This window comes from Arvicola amphibius, chromosome 2 (assembly GCF_903992535.2).
Source record: "Arvicola amphibius chromosome 2, mArvAmp1.2, whole genome shotgun sequence".
Classification (NCBI taxonomy): Eukaryota; Metazoa; Chordata; class Mammalia; order Rodentia; family Cricetidae; genus Arvicola; species Arvicola amphibius.
In genome coordinates, this window is record NC_052048.2 from 187938970 (window position 1) to 187959742 (window position 20773).

Consider the following 20773-nt stretch of genomic DNA (forward strand, 5'->3'; position numbering starts at 1 on the left):
GGGCCAAGGCAGTTTCTTTATTAACCAATGAAATCAACACAAACAGAAGACTCTCCCACATCAGTCACCCATGACTAGTCCTTTACCCATCCGTCCTTTGCCCATGGGAAAATTGCTGGCAATATCTTCTAAAATCCTCTGAGTTCTAAGGCTTTGTGCCTTGTGTAAATCTTGTCCCCCACAGCCGGAAGAACCCTCTTGGCCTTCTCATTGCCCTGGATGAAAACAAAGAAGCAAGAGGAGAGCTGTTCTGGGATGATGGGCAGTCCAAGGGTAAGTGCTGCGAGAGGGCGTGGCCATGGCAGGACAGAGTGTCTGACTCTGTCCCTTCGCCCCTGCTGGCCATTCAGCTGTGAGTGCAATATCACCAGGCATCCTAGAGCATCCTCCCAGAGAAAACATGGACTTCTGGTTGTACTTGTCAGAGACCATGCTAGATGGACCAAAGAATGAGGAGGAGAGTGTCTCTCTCTTTTTCTCTGTCTGTCTCTCTTTCTGAATATTCTCCTTTGTTAGTCATGTCTAATAGTCTCTAACTTCATTGTTAAAGGACACTTGAAGAACACATTTTGAAGACTGTTTCTGTGATTCATTTTCATTGTAAATATCTTCCTCATGAGTCCTTGTGGGAAAACTGTTGATAATGTGGAAGTCATAGCCATGGCAGGGAGGCAGTGAGCACACACAGTCCTGATTATGTGCATCTTATGTGCTTTAGCACACTCTCCTCTTTAATTCTCTCCCTCCCTTTCCTACCTTCCTTCCTTCCTTCCCTGCATCCTTCTTTCCCTTTTCCTTCCTTCCTTCCTTCCTCCCTCCTTCCTTCTCTCCCTCCCTACCTTTCTTTCTATCTCTACTGTACTAAGAATTCTCATGACTCTAATTTGGGAAATAGATTCCCATAAGATGACTGCCTTGGGAGGACTACAAAGGATGCTCTCATGTTTAGAGCATTAAGGAGAGGACAAGTATGTGGCTATGCAGGCTATGCACACATATAGGCATTGTGAAATGTTTCCCATAGCATTAACTGATGTTTCTATCACCACTAATGGCAGCATTGGCTCTCGAGAAGTTGTTCATATCATGGTTCATAGTCCTTGAACAGGTTTTCTACATTTACCCTCCTCCCTGACCATGAATTATCTTGTTCCTTCTTCTGTTCATGTGAGTGCGGCTATTTATCCCAAGTATAAGCAGAGACCATACATTGCTTCTCTTTAGCTGTCTCACCTACTTCTCCTAGTGGAATATGAACCAGATTCATGTCTGCTCTCACCATGCAGGACTCTCTTCTTCTTCAAAAATAAAGAAAACTTCATCGTAAATATGCACCCTAATTCTTTTATCCATTCATCTTCTATTTTTTTTTTTGTTTTTTCGAGACAGGGTTTCTCTGTAGCTTTGGAGCCTGTCCTGGAACTAGCTCTTGTAGACCAGGCTGGTCTCGAACTCACAGAGATCCGCCTGCCTCTGCCTCCCGAAGATAGATATGCTTGTTATTTCTTCATCTTAGCTTTTGTGAGAAAATAGACAACATATTTAACAGCAATGTCTTAGGAAGAAATATAGAGGGAAACTTCTTGAATATTGGGCATGGTATTGTGATTTTAAACATGACACCAAAAACAGACAACAAATCATAAAATAAATTTGCATAGTTATTATGGAGAACAGTGTAGACACTTCTTCACAGGTTGAAAGTAGAGCTACTATATAACACTCAAGTCCCCTGTCTGGGTCTGTAGCATCAAAAGAAATGAAACAGTGTGTCACAGAGATGCTGGATCTCTCTTGTCCACTGTGGCCTTGTCTGTACTAGTGAGAATCTGGAAGCAGCCACAGTGTCTGAAGAAGTTGTGATTGACAGGTCTAGTGCCGTGTTCTTCAGTCATGAGAAGAAAGAGCAGTCAGTTTTAAGGAGAGGAGGTGAAGCTCATCTTCTGTGGGCACAGGCAAGAATGACAACTCTTTCTTCTTTCAGATACTGTGGCCAACAACGTTTACCTCTTCAGTGAATTCTCTGTCGCCCAAGTGAGTGCATATTTTTATGAATATTGTGTGAAATTTCATATGATGATGACTGTTTTTGTTTTTCTGTATGCATATAACTATATGTATTTCAATATCAGCACCACTATTTATGACTTGATTCATAATTATTTCAGCTAGTTATTAAAGAGTCAGTAGTGATAAAGAAATAAGCTAGTGTTGTAAAAGACTATTCTATAAAATATCTGTCTGTTTCCTCGCTCTCTCTATGGGCATTATAAAAATAAATTTGTACACCCATTAGCATGCACCAGCAAAAAAAACTGATAGACTTTTAGAACAGGTCAAGGGTACAGTTTTAGGTGTTTTAGGACCTAAAGAATCCAGGTGTTCATTATTTGTTCATCATTATGCTTTGTGTTTCAGAACCAATTGGATGTGACAATTTCAAGTGCAAACTACAAGGATCCCAATAACTTAGCATTCCAGGAAATTAAAATCTTTGGGACGGAGGAAATTAACAATGTCAGGGTGAAACAGAATGATGTCCTCATTCAAATGTCTCCAAAAATCTCCTACAATTCAGACCTGAAGGTAAGAATTCATCCTGTGAGGGTTACTTTCACAAACCTCCATGGTGTTGAATCACTTCTTGTTAAGATTACATGAATTGTTGAAGGATCAGAGCCATCTGAGGCCTAATGGTCATGTCAGAGTAGGGAGGAAGAAGGTAAAAATATAGAGATAGTTTGAGGCACCATGGCTCCAGTTTTTCCATGCTTATTTCTTCACTCTCAGTGATTGGTTTTCTCTAACTGGATGTGGGAACAAGGTCCAAGGGATGGGATCTGAAAGTTGATGGCTTGTGTTTGAAGGTGAAGGTAGAGATAGGAGTCTTGTATTAAAACATTTAAATTACCTTTATTTATTTACTATTTTTATGTTTCTATCCATTTGTTGAACTCTATTAAGACATAATATACTCTATCATATACATTTGTAAGAAATATTTTGTGAAAAAGTTGAAGGTGTGATTAACTAACTTAGGTGGTGGCTAGAAAGTGGTATTATGGCAGACACAAGGATATCCAAGCTTTCTGTATGACTTCTATTTCCTCAGCAATGTGCAGAACCTTTCCTTAGTCAACTGAGCTTGCTAATTGGTCTATTGACAGTTGATGTTTTGTCATGACAGCATACAAAGAGGATACATATATTACAACATAAGTTACAAATAAAGAATCAAGTTGTTGATTGTGTCTAGGGCCAAGTTTAAGACATCTGAGTGATGGGTGTGTGAAAACAAGCTTTGTTCTTGATGGAAAATAAGGTAGTTAAGATTTCATCAAAAGAGAACTCTATTGTTTGAACCAGGGTGATGAGAGATGCAATTCATGTACATGAAAATATACAGAAGTATTAAGAAGGGATCTAAACCAATGTTGGTAAAATATTTGTTTTGATTTTATCTGAAGAAATGCAGTAGTTGATACCAGCCTTTTGGATTCATGGAGATGGAGACACAACTCAGCATTTAATATCACTGGCTGTTCTTCCAGAGATTCTACATGTGATTCCTAGTACACACATTGATTCACAAACTCCCTTAACTCCAGTTCCAGGGGATCCAATGTTACTTCTGGCCTCTGTGGGTACACAGCACACATAATGTATGCAGTCAAAACACCCATACATGTAAAATAAGACTGGATTCATCAGCTTTATGTGACAAGAAGTCTGAGATGGCAAACAGTTTTCCTTTGTTTTTCTGCAATTAAAAGTTCAAAGTTGAAATCTTGTTGGAATTGATTCAGAGGTTGAACTTTGTCAGAACTAGGGTGTGTTTTGCCTAGGGACTGGTAGAGGATGCTTGGATACAGTTGCGATACCCTTATTCTAGGAGAGGTGAGAAAGAAAAACAAAGTAAATAAAGAAAAGAGAGTTGTTAAAGAGGAAAGCAGAGGTAAAGCTGAAGGGACAGAACCTTCTAGTCAGAAAGTAACTCTGGCCCAGCAAGTGAACTCAAATGTACTTTTCTGGCCATAAATATGCCAAAGTTATTAAACTTTCACATAATAATAGGTAGAATGTATTATTTGAACCCGAAAGACCAAGAAATAAGTACACATTTTATACAAAGAAGATAGCTGGTAAGGTGTTCAGAGAGGGCCTTGTTTTCCTAGAAAGTGTTTGTCTTGATGCTCTCCAAGTTGAATTATTCTGGACAGGCCAGTCTTTAATTCCACACCTGGCTAAGGTCTCATTCACACTTAGAAGCAGAGAATTTTGAGTCAGAGAAAACTTGTCATATTTGAGAGGTTCTCCTGCATCCAACTAAGAATGTCATATTTAATTCTCTAAGGTCTTGATAGTGATCCTTGAATCAAGGCCTTATTGGAGGCTGGAGTAGAGGGTAAAGATTGGTAGGACAGGAAAGCCAGGGCAGTGTCCACTGGAAGGACACTGAGAAAAGGATGGTGACACCTAGAAGTGACAGAATGCTCCAGATACGCGGATGCATTAGTCATGCAGGTGCTGTGTAAGAAACTTCAAATAAAAGAAGAACAGGATAATTAGAACGGAATGCAGCATTTGAAAGCAAATGTAGTATGTGTACCTTCAAATGTGGGTTTCTGGCCTCGGGATATGATGAGACTGGGGTGTTGTAAATAAAAGTCTATGTAAGGATATGTACTATTCCCTATTCTCACACTTAGTTGATAAATCTTGGACCAAGATAATTGGGAAAACTTGTATACAATTCCAGATTAAAAAAAAAAAAAAACAACCTGCTACAGCCCAAGGCACATGACTCATATCGCCCCATTCTCAAAGCATTCCACACCAAAGGGGTCACGATATGGGGAGGTGATGAAGGAGAAAAATAGCTTAATTTGGGAAGCGGAGGAGAAAGCCCTTTTGACAAAGTTAATAGGGGTTATGTGGTCCAGGGAAGGAATTAAAAAAAAGTGTGATCATAGCAGGTTTGTTTCCTCCCTCTTTCTACAGTGTAATAGAGACGATTTTGACAGAACACTCCTATTTGCCACCGTCTCTTACCTATACACACAGCTGTACACTTGCCAACTGTAGTGTGCTCTTTAATTGTGAAAAGCAAGGCCTAAAGATAGATTAAGAATGAATGTTATACTTAATTTCTGTTAAAAAAAATTAAAGAGGTTCAGGTCTGAAAGACCTTTGTCCTGAGGATGAAGTTGCTTTCCCTCAGGTTGCCACAATCACAGATATCCGTCTGGTGCTGGGAGAAGCATATACAGTGGAGTGGGACATCAGGAGGGACCAGGAGAAGATAGACTGCTATCCAGATGAGCAGGGTGCTTCTGAGGCCAACTGCATTGCCCGTGGCTGCGTCTGGGAGGTGAGTGTGCTGAGGACGTTCGTGGACAGTGGATACCCTTGGAATACAAACTATAATGTCTTCAGCACAAGAGTGTAACCCCCAGATTTATTAAAAATCCATGGAATTAAAAAGCTCACGATGTGCCTTATTTAGATTGAAGAGTGTAATGCAGAAGATGAGGTCTTTCCTGTGGTCTTGGAGTCCTGGAACTTAAATACATGCTTACTTTCTTATAGGCACGAGTGAATAATATAATAGCTTTCTCTGTATAAATTAACTTTTATACTCTATTTTGTAACCCCAGATCCCTGCTGACTTAGGATATTGACTTTCTTTCCAGGAATCCAGCTCTCCTGGGGTCCCTTATTGCTACTTTGCAGAAGAGCTGTACTCAGTCAGCAATGTTCAGTCTGGCTCAAATGAGGCCACAGCCGACATCTCCCTGAAGGCTTCTCGTTCTATCAATGCCTTCCCCTCTACACCCGTGAATCCACTAAAATTGCAAGTGATCTACCACAAGAATGACATGCTGCAGTTTAAGGTAAGCGCAGTGTGTGCAGTCAGGTGTGGGCGGGGCCTTTCCAGGTCCATTGCCCTTTGCAACTGTGTGTTACAACATTCCAAAAAAGAAAGAAAGACAGAAGGAAAGAAAGAAAGAAAGAAAGAAAGAAAGAAAGAAAGAAAGAAAGAAAGAAGAAAGGAAGGAAAGAAAGAAGGAAAGAAAGAGCTTTATTTATTCATTTATTTATTTATTTAGTAAAATAGTGTGGAGCAACATTCTAATAAAGAGAGTAACTAGATGACAGGCAGGGTAGTGGAACCTCTCCTAACTTTGAATATGTGAAGGTCAGTGTGTATAAAGAAACCGTTTGGGAGGACAAAACATAGAATCAAAGGAGGCTCCTAGGAAGGTTGAGCAGTTACGGATGGATGAGTTTGGCGTAGGGGTCAGGTGGGAGATGGGCAGCAGAGGATGTGTTTGAGACCTTGAGACCGTCTTGGTCATTCATATAAACTACATGGGGAATAGGTCTGAGGAATGACTACCATGTCCATAGCTTGCAAATGTGTGTGTATGGTTGGTGATGATAATGGGAGATAGGAAATGGAACAGATTTGGGATTGACGATACAAGAGGAGGGGTATGATTTTGGACAAAATAATCGGAGACATTTTTGAAATTCTCATGGAAGTGATTTCTTTCCTTCCATGGTTTAATTAAACAAAGGGGCTAGGGGTGAGCTAGCTATCTTCTTTTTTGTTTCCTGATTAAACTGGGAGCTGCCCCAAAACAAGGGTTTGTCCTCCACCCTGGTGGTATTGGGATCCCACAGAGAGGCTGCTCTCCAGTGAGCACTCCTGCTGCTGGAGGAGCACAAGGCAGTGATCAGGGCAGACTGGCTTTGCCTAGGCCACTCTTAGAGTCTGAGCTCAGTCTGGACTTGAGTTCTCAGGCTTCTGCTGTGATGTTGTTTTCTGTGTCCTCACCAAAGTGCAGTTGGTCGGGTGTGCAGCCTCAGCTCACACGCACTAACCATGAAGCTGTGCGCTGGTTCTCTCCCCCACACACGACTTTCTGGGCCACTTTACCCCCTGGGTGTTCGTCTGTGTTGTTTCTTTACCAGAATCACTTGCTCTATGTTTGTTCGGGTTTTTTTTTTTTTTTTTTTTTTTTTTTTGCTGCTTAACTTTTAAGATTCAGCCTGTATTTCTTTTTTTTATTATTATTTTTTTATTTTTGGCTTTTTTTTTTTATTAAAGATTTCCATCTCCTCCCCCTTCCCTCAGCCTGTATTTCTTCTATGAAACCATCTCGCTGTTCCTTCCCTGCAATGGCAAAGCCCTTCTGCAGAGTTCTTGTCAGCTCGCATCCCCCAGGAGTAGCTGCCCGCCACTCCTTTTACAACAGAATTGTATTGTTAATACTGCAATTATATTGTTAATTGTGCAATGCTGTTAATTATGATCACTGTCAGTATGCTAGGGAAGAATCATGATGTAAATGTCACAAGTCTGTCTTTTCATAAAATGATTTCCTCTGGCCTAGATCTTTGATCCCAACAACAAACGGTATGAAGTTCCAGTGCCTCTGAACATCCCTGCTGTTCCAGAAAGCACCGACGAAGGCCGTCTCTATGATGTCTCCATCAAGGAGAACCCATTTGGGATTATAATTAGCAGGAAGAGTACAGGCACTGTAATGTGAGTGGATCCTGGTCTGACTCAGGGTTCTTACTTTCCTAAACATTGCTCACCAGGCCCATTGTCCTGATGACACTTGGCTCAAAGCATCAGCATGCCCACGTTCAGATCCCATGATATACTAGTTACTTCCTACAGCTGTGATAAAAAGCCATTGCCAAGACAAATTATTGAAGAGTTTATTTAACTTTATGGCATCAGAGAGTTCAAGTCCATGATGGTGAAGGATACAGGCAGCTGGCAGGGCAGCAGGAACAGGTGGAAGATCACATGTTGAACTGCAAACAGGAAACAGAAAGAAAACTAGGAATTGTGTGAGCTGTGAACTCCGAAGCCTGTCCCCAGTGACATAATTCCTGTATCAAAGCCACAGCTCCCAATAGTCCCCAAATAGTGCCCAAATGAGGACCAAGTATTGAAATACCTGAGACTATGGGGGATAGCTCCTCAAACCATCGCATGAGGAAGTACTTTCTGTCCACAGAGGAAACATTTAATACTCTGAGAGTGATAGCAAGGCAAGTTCAGGTTCATAGGAATTATTGAGCAAGTACTTATTTAATTCTTATTTTGAATTAGGTTCCCATATGGTGCTGCAGTCATAGACAGAGGTGCTGTTTCTTCCATTAAAAAAAGTTAAATTATACTATGAAGAGAAACTTGATATAGTAACAAGTGCTATGCTCATAAAAGAGGGAAATCAGATTATTTGCAAACTTAGATACCATAACCTGAGTTTGTGTCTCTGAGAAAGAGGTGATGTTGGAAATGGAACCAATATTAGGAGAAGTCCTGCAGGAAGTTCTGGGAAAAGGAACATCTGTGATAGAATGAAATAAGTCATGAACTGGAGGGAATTCATCATTTACAATAGAGATTCCCCTGATGTGTAGACAAAGCAGGCGTGGGAGATGGGATTTAGAACAGGAAGAGCCCTGCAGGGTCCTCAGATGCTCTCAGGACAGATGAGTGTGCATGTGGGCAGGGGTGTGAGCTGGTGTGAGGCGCTCATATCACAACCCTGGGTACGTGGAGGAAGTGGGCATCAGGGGTCAGGAGCAGAAGGCACAGTGAGTTTGGAGTGGTAAGGTGAAAAAGGTGATTGAATTTGCTACTGTGGACAGAAGTAAAGGGAAGCAAAGATACAGAACAGGAGAACTGATGGTGACCTGGGCCTTAGCCATGGTGACTGTTTATTTAGCACTAACTTACTTGTTTTGTTTGAGAGAGACTCCAGTAGGGATGGTTTGTGCAATGGAGGGTCCTGTTGTTCTCACAAAGTCAGCTGCTGTAAACCACTAGAAGCTGATTTTCTTTTGCAAATGTCTCTTCTCCTTCTGCAGCTGGGACTCTGGGCTCCTTGGCTTCACCTTCAATGACATGTTCATCCGCATCTCCACCCGCCTGCCCTCCACATACATCTATGGCTTTGGGGAAACTGAGCACCCAACTTTCAAGATAGACTTGAACTGGCACACGTGGGGCATGTTTTCCAGGGATCAGCCCCCGGGGGTAAGGACAGGGTGTTTGGGTCTGGGTTCTGTCCTTTCTGCCCAGGCCATATGTCTTGTGCTTCTCTTATACAGACTCCATGTGACTGTTACCTTCTACTGCTAAGCAGATGAACACATTTTTAAGCTCTGCTTTCCCCTTCAGTTTCTAAAGGAAGAACTTGACTCAACAATGTTTCTATTGTGTTTCAATGAACATAGTCTCCTAATCTCTTTTTCCCTGTGTCTCTCAGTACAAGATGAATTCCTATGGTGTCCACCCTTACTACATGGGGCTAGAGGAGGACGGCAAAGCCTATGGAGTTCTCTTGCTGAACAGCAATGCCATGGGTAGGATGATCTTGTGCCCCTTATTGTATACTGACAACTTTTGAATTGTTTTAAAATATATTTAGTGAAAACTTTATAGCCTTTTGGATTGGTTTTTCCTTTCATTGACCCTTTGAATGTAATTTAATTATATATAATTTATGCAACTTTTATTTGTAATGCAACTAGTGAGAGCTTTCCTTTAACTTCTTCAATTCTTTCTGCACATAGTCCAGAATATCTGCTTTCAGTGTGTTACGGTTGAAGAGAGAGAAGGGCAGGATTCCAGGGTTAATATTCTCAACATGAAAAATTTCAGCATGATGACATTTCCTTGTATTTTCAGATGTGACATTCCAGCCCCTGCCTGCCCTAACATACAGAACCACAGGGGGCATTCTGGACTTCTTTGTGTTCTTGGGCCCAACTCCAGAGCTTGTCACTCAGCAGTACACAGAGGTAGGAAGGAATGCATTTAAGAAGTATGTGTGTTTGCGTTTCTGTTTGTGTCCGTGTGTGTACATACACTCATAATGTGTTCCAGTCGTACTATATAGGATTGCCTATACTATATAATGTAACTGTATTGGGTTTCTGAATTTTATGATCTCTCTCAGGACAAATTATCATATGGAATATGGGAGAGTAGATATATTCCTATAACTATTAAATTATCTTTTTTTTACTTATTGCAGTGGATCAGAGCATTTGTGGTAACTAGTGCTGGGTCTAGTGTGGTGGAGAGCTACAGTTGTAGTGATCTTGACGTTGTGGGGAGGGAGGGTATTGAGTGTAGTGGTAGCACTATTGAAAAAAGTGGTTTTGAGGATGGTGACCGTTATGGTGATAATGGTAGAGAGGAAGACAGGGCATGAATTGATGATGAAAGTGATAGTATTGGAGTTGACATTGGGAGCTGAGAGAGTAAGATCCTGACAGTGATGGGGGTGGTTGATATGATGATGTTATGGTAGTAGTGCTAGTGGTAATGGTGATTGTGATTATGATGACAGTGGGGGTTATCATGATGACAGATATTACATCATGACATTGTCACAGGGGTTTCAGTGTGGTGATAAAGATAATGAGAATGCTGGTGGTTGTGGTGGGAGTCAGAGTCACAGGGAATAGTAACATTGTTGGTGACAACATCAACAAACATGTATGAAATGTCTACTGCATCTATTACTTAATACATGTGAGAGGGCATCACACAGACTAAGTTACTCAGTCAAATCCACATGAGATAGCTCCCACTACTAGCTCTGATTTGCAGGTATAAAACAAGCACAGAAATGTTATATAACTGCCCACATTCACAATCAGCAAGAACTAGAGACTGTATCCCACATTAACTATTTCCCTCTTCCTTGTGTGTGTTTAGATTCTAAATTATATGTCTAGGAACATGAATAAAATCAGGTTAACAGAATTCCTGAAAAGTGTGCTCTGGAAAGCTGTAGACTTTTTGTAATGTGTCCCCAGAGCTCCACACACCTAAACACTTACTGTCTGGATTTGAATTTGGTGTCTAATTTGGTTAAAATATTCTGACTTCATATCCAGCTTCCATCCAGCTTCTCCTCTAACAGTCCAATACTCTCTGTCTGTTTTCTAGTTGATCGGTCGGCCTGTGATGGTACCTTACTGGTCCCTGGGATTCCAGCTGTGTCGCTATGGATACGAGAATGATACTGAGATCGCCAACCTCTATGAGGAGATGGTGGCCAAGCGGATCCCCTATGTATGTACATCTGCTGAGGATTTGTTTGTCTGATTGAAGTATGACATAGCGTCTATCTCGTGTCATGGCCATACTGCGCTTATGCCTCCCATAGTGATGCAGGGGAGACCACTGCCCGCATCACAGCGGTGACTCAGACTAACAAGGAGCAGCTAAGACTGGTTCATGGGTGCTGTCTCCTGTCCCAGGCTTTCCTCTGCTTCTTGACTGACTTCAAGATATTTAACTATACTGCCCTTACTGACATGATAATAAATCACCATTCCAATACTGGTTTCTCTCAATTAAGGAAACTTCACCCAAACTCAGTGAAGTAATCCCATAGGAGGACTGCATTACTGGGCCTGGCATAGGACGATTCTCTGAGCCCCAAACTCTTACTGGCTCCATGCTGGAATCCTGTATTGAGCTTGCAGTGAAATCACATACAGAAGGAGCCACATTCACCTCAAAAACCAGAGGTCCAATAACCAGAAATCATGTTGTAACCCTTTGTGCATTGTTCTGTGGGGCATTATTGCAAGGTACTTCCTGTAACATAGTGGTCCCCAACATGTAGGTTGAGACCTCTTTGGTGGTGGTCAAAGGACCCCGTCACAGGGGTCATCTAGGACCTTTTGAAAACACAGATAATTTCATTATAATCCATGCCAGTAGCAAAAGCCAGTTATGAAGTAGCAGTGGAAACAATTTTATGATTGTGGCTCACACATCATGAGGAACTGAATTAAAGGATGACATTAGGAAGGGGACAAGTACAGCTGTAATGGAGAGTCTCAATGAGAACACTGGTTTTCATCATCTTCAGCACTGGGTCCTCTCCAGTGAGGGCAGTTTTTGTTTTTGTTTTTTTTTTCTTTTACGGGAGACCTCTGATCTATAGTATATAAAGACATTGTTTTCTATGGACAGTCATCATTGACTTGAAGACACATTCATAGAGAAAGTCAAAGCACGTTTTTTTTTTTTTTTTCAACAGCCTTTACAGACAGGCATTGATACTCATCGTATGTTTTTTGTTGATGCTGAAATGAATTATTTTTCTGTGTCTGAGGAAAATTTAAAAATATCCACAAATATTCCCATGTCCAAAGCTTTAATGTGGCATACATAGGGGTGGAATATCTGGGCACAAGCTGCAGGAACTGCTGGAGCCTGAGCTCTCCAGCCAGCAGCCACTCTTTCCTGTGTCCTCCCAGGACGTGCAGTACTCAGACATCGACTACATGGAGAGGCAGCTGGACTTCACCCTCAGCCCCAAGTTCTCTGGGCTTCCAGACCTGATCAATCGCATGAAGAAAGCTGGGATGCGGGTCATCCTCATTCTGGTTAGTTCTTTGTTGAATGTGTACCCTGTGCTTGGGACAATGGATGGAACTGTGTGGGGATTGCTTATGTCTGTCTTTTCCAGTTCTTGGTGAGAAATAGAAGTCAGTTTCTACAAGTGTATTTCATGGCAGTCACAGAAACTCTGCAGTGAAACTCCAACTGGAGACTTCCCTCTGTCTACCCTGTCTTTATTTTGGCATCTTCTGTCTTAATTTTCCACCTGCCTTGTGCTCTGATTTCAGGACCCAGCCATTTCTGGCAATGAGACACAGGAGTATCCTGCTTTCGACCGGGGTATAAAGAATGACGTCTTCATCAGATATCCCAATAATGGAGACATTGTCTGGGGAAAGGTATGAGCTCTGTGTTGATTTGGTCAGACTCGCATTGGGCCAGAGCCACTGTTAGTGCTCTTTGGACATGTTGATTTTTGGGCCTATTATGTGTGGTCTCTAAAGTTATGGTTTTCTTTCTTTCTTTTTTTATTTTTACTTTTTTGTTTTCAGTTAATATCTGCTGATCTGCTTAAGTGTTTTGCTGAATCCATTTTTCTTTAGGCAATTACTCCGGCAACTATTAGTCCTAGATCCTTGGCTTATAGTTTCCTAAGAAATTAATTGTATAAACATTTGTTCAGGACATGTCTGTTAAATCTTTTCTCTCCATAGGTCTGGCCTGATTACCCTGGTGTTGAAGTGAACTCCTCTCTAGACTGGGACTCTCAACTGGAGGTAAAAGGCACTCTGTGGATGCTGGATGTGGTCAGGGATTCCAGGAAGAGGCAGCCATGTCTAGGACATTAGATGTGTCTACACTTAGGGCAGACACATGAGAGAAAAATTCGCTTAACAGCAACGCTCCTCCTGTCAGTATGAGACCCATTATTTTATGGTTAGCTATGTTTTATTTCAAGTTGTGATGTTGGCATTATTGACCATAGGATTTAAGATACAATGTGCTCAATTTTCCTGCCCATAGTTTTTTCTATGTCACAATATGTAAAGCTATCAGTTCCTAAGGGCTGTGAACTCAGAACTGGATGCTAGCCCTGACAGTTTACAGCCTTTGTCCTCAGTTATGGGATCCTTTTCTCCATGTATATTTATGTTCATGCACATTAATCAAGCACTGCCCTCCCATCTTGCATTGGGCCTCTTGACTTTCCTTTCCCTTTTAGTTCCTAGTAGTCTCGTATTATTAATTTGCTTTCTTCTGTGAACAGACTTTTCTATTTAATGGAACCAATTAGCCTAGGTTTCAGCCCTAATATTTTTTCTCTTCATTTGCATTTGTTGCTTGGATGAATAACTTTGCTGACAAAACTGGCAGAAGAAGCATCAGACCATCCCTCCTTTTGACAGGAAGTTTAAAGAGTGCAATGAGTCTGCGTGTTCGTTTTTCTGAGTTTTGTAATATATCTTTCATCAGTGTGTACATGGCTAGGAGGTAGCTGCCCTTGAACTTCAGAATATGCTGGACCTTTATCCTTAACGATGGTCATTTGAGGGACTGGAAGGTTTCAGTATGTGCCGTCGGAAGTGAAAGAGAATCCTAGTATACCAGACACGTGTTATGGTTGAGCTAATGATGAGGCTGGCATATATGTGGTTTCCAAGGTACAGCTGAGATCTAGAAACCCTGTTAGATTCAAGAATTTTTCAGGCAAGGCATCATTCTGGACACAAGCATAGAGGTTTTAAATTTAGGTTTTATTCACACAAAGCAAAGGACCTGTGTGACCAGTCCGTTTTATACAATGAGGTTGGCTTCCAAATTCCTGGGTAGGAATATTACTTGTGCTTTTTGATCTTTACTCTAAATATTTTTCTAATAAGACATGAGTGTTATCTCACATAGGATCTATTCAGGCTATCACTGTGTAAAGTGTGGAAATTTAAGAATTCATTAAGTTCTTGGTAAATGGATGCTTCTTGTATAATATATTAATTTAAATAAATGGATTATATTTTAACTTGACAGCTATACCGAGCTTATGCGGCCTTCCCAGACTTTTTCCGTAATTCAACTGCCGAGTGGTGGAAGAAAGAGATTCGAGAACTCCATACAAACATGAATAATCCAGAAAAGAGCTTGAAGTTTGATGGCCTGTGGATTGTAAGTGTGTATGGATCTGTCTATGCATACACGAGTATGGGTACGTTTGTGTATATATGTGCTGTGGAACCAAATCATTGGGCAAGGTGATAACAATTTCCAGTAAAAGATTTCAGACCAAGCAAAGTGCTGATTATCGAATCAAACTTAGGATTGTCCACTGCATAGTACATGGGAACCTCTCTGAAAATCCTGGTGTGAAACCTCCACAACAGTTAGTGGGAATTCCTTAAACCATTGTTTGTCCTAATGGAAGAAATGAAATAATATAGCCAGTTATGTTTTGGTTATTTGTTATTTCTAGCCTGTGCTTTTCCAGTGTTTCGTGATTCCCCTCTGTGCAGCATCTATAGGGTTGCTAGATATTGAATGTGTGACCCCTTCTTTTTTCCTACATTGAGAGAACTTAATTGTCTTTAAATATAACCCATAATCCTGCTATTTTTAGGATATGAATGAACCTTCCAGCTTTGTGAATGGGGCAGTTCCTTCCGGCTGCAGCAATGCTACTCTGAACCATCCTCCCTACATGCCACGTAAGGACCGTGGGATATCTTCACTTGATGCGCAGTGGCTGGAAGAAAGATGAGCTCAGCATCTTGGGGTTTCCCTGACCATCAAAGACACAGCCTCACCATTATTGTGGTTAAATAGGGTCTAAGTCAAAAGCACATCATATTATCCAACTGGAGATGTTAGAAAATGTTTTGACTTTTTCCAGAAATCATTCAACTGTGATAATGTCTCTGTGGTGTGATTATTTAAAGAATTCTTTCCACCAATATGAACATGAAGTAGCTTTCCCTTTGCATAGATCTGGGAGACTTTGAAGTCATGCACATTTACAGCTTAGTTCCAGGTACTATGCCCTTTCTGAGTTCTGTGGCCTTCCAGAGATATTACAAAATCAATATGTCCTAAAGTATAACAGGCATACATACAACACTATCCATTCACAGAAATATGATAAGAAAGATATGAAATAACATCTGTATTAAAAGATTATGGGACAGGAAGGGTGGATCAGCAGTTAAGAGCTATTGATTGCTATTCTAACAGAGAACTCATTACAGGAGACTAAAAACCACTGGTAACTCCAACTCGAGAGTATTAGGTGCCTTCTCCTGTTTTTATGGTTGATGCAGGCAGCCCCCCTTTCTCTCTTTCTCTCTCTCTCTCTCTCTCTCTCTCTCTCTCTCTCTCTCTCTCTCTCTCTCTCTCTTACACACACACACACACACACACACACACACACACACACAAATAAATAAAAGTAAATCTCTTAAGGAAACTTGTACAATAACCTGCCCCATAGTGAGTACTTGGAAACCCGTATCTTCACCCACTTCTATTTGCTTTAGTGAAGTTGATGTTGAAAATGCCTGCAGCTACTTTGCTACTCAGAGAAGTCACTTGTTCTTATGCTCGTGGGATCCAGGCAGAGGTCTTTAGTCTTAGTGCCCTCTAAAAAGAAGTCAAGAATTTAGGGTTAAGGCTGATATTCACTGAAGTTTCATTATTTTTCTCAGATTTGGAAGCCAGGGACAGGGGCCTGAGCAGCAAGACCCTGTGCATGGAGAGCGAGCAGATCCTTCCAGATGGCTCCAGGGTGCGGCACTATGATGTGCACAGCCTGTACGGGTGGTCCCAGACCAGACCCACCTACGAGTGAGTGGTCCTCTGCTTTCTCCAGTTGGTACTACTTTTGTGATGGGTGCTGGAGCTTCTCTACTTTTGCATTTATTTTCCCATCCCCAGGGGTAGATATAATGTAATTTTAATAACCATGTAACAGGTTATAATTAGTTAACCAACCTCTCCAAATGCCAGTATCGTGATACCCTTAGTTGCAAAAGGAAAAGGATAACTGAGGGCTAGAAACCTCGGTCCTTTACATTGAAAATGAGTCGTCTTTTTAGCTGTTTGGCTTTTTTTTTTTTTTTTTGACTACTCATGATGGACACTCAGTTGGTATTTTCTTGAAGTAGCTAGGCCTACTCACTATGTGAGCTAAAAGAAAAATATTCTTCAAATATACAATTTCAAATCTAAGTAAATAAAGAGTCAGATCCTGTGACTGTTTACTCTTTGGGCACAAACCAATGAATCATCACATGGTGAGATACTTGAAAACAGCTGTGTAAAGGTTTTACCACCACCGTTATCCATGTTAACCAGCCGGACTGCCTCTAAAGGGTCATTTCTGTATTTCTTCAAGTCATTCAAGACAGATTTGTTATGATGTCCTCAGAGCAAGGGCTCTGGGGAGGAAGATCTGTTGACATCCTTCCCCTGTCCTGCCTTTAATTTTCCTCCTTGTTTCCCCAATCAGAGCTGTGCAGGAGGTGACAGGACAGAGAGGGATCGTCATCACCCGCTCCACATTCCCCACTTCTGGACAATGGGCAGGACACTGGCTGGGAGACAACACAGCTGCCTGGGACCAGCTGGGGAAATCCATCATTGGTGTGTGGGTTGTGCCCAGGGCCCTCTGCTGGCTGTGGGTGGACTTGGGAGTGAGTAGGACCCTTGGTGAAAGGGGAAGAGGAGGCAGAGAATGATGCCTGTCCTGACCCTCTGCATCTCTCCTTGCAGGCATGATGGAGTTCAGTCTCTTTGGCATCTCCTATGTAAGTGCTCTTGCATGCTCCTCCTCCCTAGGAAGGTGGCAGCATCCCTCAGAAAGCAGCAAGAGCTCACTTTGCTCCTTGTTGTTTCAGACCGGAGCAGACATCTGTGGGTTCTTTCAAGATGCTGAGTATGAGATGTGCATTCGCTGGATGCAGCTGGGCGCCTTTTACCCCTTCTCCAGGAACCACAACACCATTGGGACCAAGGTGGGATGTCAGCTTCCTCACCTCTATTACGGCACTGGAAATGCTCCCTCAGCTGTTGAGAGCAATCCTGCTGCCTGTGTCTCCTGGGACATCTTCAGCGTCATTACTCCTTGTAAACTGTAGTCTTCAATATTATTTTGATGACTTTTTCTTTAGGGATCATTTTATACTATATTTCATGAAGATTGTCTTATGATATTGTTCTGTTAGAATTTTGCTGATATTTACCAGTTAATTAAGAATATTCTAGGAGTCCTATTCATCACTTTTTTGTTTTTTTTTTTTTTTTGTTTTTTTTCGAGACAGGGTTTCCCTGTAGTTTCTAGAGCCTGTCCTGGAACCAGGCTGGCCTCGAACTCAGAGATCCGCCTGCCTCTGCCTCCCGAGTGCTGGGATTAAAGGCGTGTGCCACCACCGCCCGGCTCTATTCATCATTTTTTTTTTAAAGTTTATGCTATCTTAGATATATGATATGCAGTTCAAATAGGCCTTAAGTGACCATGTATTATTTAGTTGTCTCTGGTGGACTTTAAACACTTTTTCTTCTGCTGCTTTAGAGACAAGACCCTGTTGCCTGGAATTCAACCTTTGAGGACATTTCCAGAAGTGTGCTAGAGACCAGATACACCCTGTTGCCGTATCTCTACACCTTGATGTACAAGGCCCACACGGAGGGCAGCACGGTTGTGCGGCCTCTTCTCCACGAGTGAGTGTTGAGGTGGATTTCGGATGGACGGTGGGAAATGTATCTAACCTGTTAGGTGGGAATACTGTCATGGTAGGGAGCACACCTTATCAGTCCTTTCATGTTCCGCTTGCCGCAAGTATTGAATGAAGGTTCACCTGTTGAATACAAAAAAAAAAATTAGAAAAGACCCAACATTCCATAGCATTATTTTTCTTCATGTCACCTCCCTATGCCATCATTTGTTTCAGGTCACCTCCATGAGCATTTCAATAAAGACTTTTAAGAGCAAAGAGCATTTGTGCATTGAAATGTGTGATGATAAAAATGGTTTGTCCACAAGCACATTTCTGCCAGTTTCTGGAGTTTTGGAAGCATGACATATAGGAATATGTGGGGAGTATAATCCCCATTATCCTGTGCAGAGAGTGCAGGGGACAGAGGACACATAGGAGCTCTACTATGGGTTTTAACTCAAGTATTTCTTCAGAGCAGTAAGCCAAAACCGTCTTTGTATCTGATCGTGACACCTTCAATTCCCTTTTCAGATTTGTGTCAGACAGTAAGACCTGGAATATAGACAAACAGTTCCTCCTGGGGCCAGCCTTCCTGGTCAGCCCTGTGCTAGAGTTCGTAAGTATGGAGACCTCTGAGAATTGGAGGGTCCCAATTGGTAGATGGAGGGAACATGGAGAAGGGAGTCTGACGTGAGGCAGATCTGGAGACAGGGTTTCTTATTCTACATTCATCTCTTATGGTCCTTCAGCATAGGATTCTGTGTCCTGGGTTTTCTACACCCAAATCCTCCTTTATATTATCCCAGTAATTACAGTTCACAGAAAAGTCAAGGCAAAAATAGCTTTATTGTTTATTTGAACATAAGATTTTTTTTTCATTGGTTAAAATGAAATGTATAGGGTCAGGTGTGGGAAGTAGTGTAAAGACTCTTTATAGACTCTGTTATTTTTAACTGAAATGTTCAAAGTGCTTGCAGCAATATGTGTCACCTTGTGGCTGCTGGTAGCTAGCTCTTTGCTTCCTTCTGTACGTGTGTGTATGTCTTCTGTCCCTGGATGAGCACTTAACTAAACACAGAAGCTAATTAAATCATCTTCAAATTCTTTTGAACTTGCAGACATTTTTTTTCTCCATATCTAACCTTGGCTAAGTGTCTTTAGAGGAAGGATGGGTAAGGCTTCAAGCAGGAGTTCGTCATTTCTTTGAAGTCCTGTTCCCCCAAAGGGCCTTAGTGAAGGTACTGGTTTTTGTTAGGCAGTTTCCACCCTTGGAAACTCGGGAAGAAAGCAGGGGTTCTCAGTCTTGGTGATCTTTCGGAAGTTGAGGCACACACATCCAAGTCCAGCTCTGTTCTTTTAGGCAAGGGTACATTGTAGGCTGCCTACTTTGTCTCCGAAGGCAGTGCCCACACCTGGTCTTTGTTTAATTTCAGAATGTGCGAGGTGTCAGCGCGTATTTCCCCACGGCTCTCTGGTATGACTACTATACGGTGAGTCCCCTAACTATTCATACAACTCGACAGTGCTAGGGTTCAAAGTCTCTGAGTACGGTAGACCCAGCAGGTAACAGACCAAATCCTGAGGCTGGAAATCACCTGCTGTGCTCTGTAGCATGGGTCACTCAATCCTTGTAAGCTGCCTTCTCACTTCCTATTCCGATCAGACAAGCCCCAACCACTCCTTTAGAGAAGTCCAGTGCCTGGCGTGTTGTGAGCACACCTCTCCTTATGTCACGGTTAGCCTTGCGGTGAAGACATTGACGGGCCATTTCCTGATGGTGAAGACATTGGCAGGTCTTTTCCTGACACCAGGAAGCACTTAAGAGAGTAGGGATCGATCTCCGTCTCTGTGTGAGCGCGCCCTCCCAGACACCCTTTCCCCTCTGTATTTAAGTGTCTGCTGTTTTCACGCAGATGCTAAAGAATTGTTCCCTGTGATTAGCTAAGACAGTGAGAGACAGTGCCGTTGATGAAAAGCAAAGATCTTACTCCAAAAGAATGTGAAGTCACTCATTCAAGGCCGAGTATGAGTGACTCTGGCCTGGGATCAGGGATCCAAATTGCCCCAAATGACATGCTGCACTGTGGAAGCAGATACATGAACTTTGGTAGTCACATAGAAACAGAAAGGCGTAAGTCAGTATAGCTATCAAATAAATCGTGATCTAGTGCTGGAGAGGCAGAGAAAGAGGATCCAGCCCATCTAGCCAATCAGCAGCTCCAGGTTCGGTGACAGCCCTTGTCTAAAAATAAGCAAACAAATAAAGAAACAAGAGAAACAAGATGGAGAGAATGATGATGAAAGTGATCCGCGTGTGTGTGTGTGCACACGCGCGTGCGCGCACATGTGTGTGCACATGCATACACATACAGAGACAGACACTAATGTACATGTACATGTTCATATACAACCGTGTCCACATAGGAACACACACACATACAAACACACAGAGACACATACACTCAAACACACCCCCACACTAATGCACATGTACCCATTCATACACAGCAGTGGTTCTCAACTTATGGGTCACGATCCCTTTGGGGTCAAATGACCCTTTTATAGGAGTCGCATATCGGATATCCTGCATACCAGATATTTACATTATAATCAACAAGAAATAAATGCAGATATTGTCCAGTGTCGTCTTCAAGTACTCTGTGCCTTAGCA

The 20773-nt window shown here is 41.9% G+C and overlaps 1 protein-coding gene across 2 annotated transcripts in view; it reads left to right on the plus strand.

Moving 5' to 3' along the window:
• Positions 1–20773, plus strand: part of Mgam (maltase-glucoamylase) — a 143966-nt gene that overhangs the window by 94770 nt on the left and 28423 nt on the right. For both annotated transcript variants that reach the window (XM_038318489.1, XM_038318490.1), the window contains 22 exons: positions 185–273; positions 1985–2034; positions 2419–2586; positions 5222–5371; positions 5694–5894; positions 7401–7555; positions 8899–9067; positions 9300–9396; positions 9722–9834; positions 10994–11119; positions 12319–12447; positions 12691–12801; positions 13117–13179; positions 14429–14563; positions 15012–15099; positions 16093–16231; positions 16896–17029; positions 17159–17193; positions 17284–17400; positions 17958–18106; positions 18634–18718; positions 19536–19592. In XM_038318489.1, coding sequence (XP_038174417.1) covers positions 185–273; positions 1985–2034; positions 2419–2586; positions 5222–5371; positions 5694–5894; positions 7401–7555; positions 8899–9067; positions 9300–9396; positions 9722–9834; positions 10994–11119; positions 12319–12447; positions 12691–12801; positions 13117–13179; positions 14429–14563; positions 15012–15099; positions 16093–16231; positions 16896–17029; positions 17159–17193; positions 17284–17400; positions 17958–18106; positions 18634–18718; positions 19536–19592 — 2560 coding nt within the window. The remainder of the gene's footprint in view (positions 1–184; positions 274–1984; positions 2035–2418; positions 2587–5221; positions 5372–5693; positions 5895–7400; positions 7556–8898; positions 9068–9299; positions 9397–9721; positions 9835–10993; positions 11120–12318; positions 12448–12690; positions 12802–13116; positions 13180–14428; positions 14564–15011; positions 15100–16092; positions 16232–16895; positions 17030–17158; positions 17194–17283; positions 17401–17957; positions 18107–18633; positions 18719–19535; positions 19593–20773) is intronic.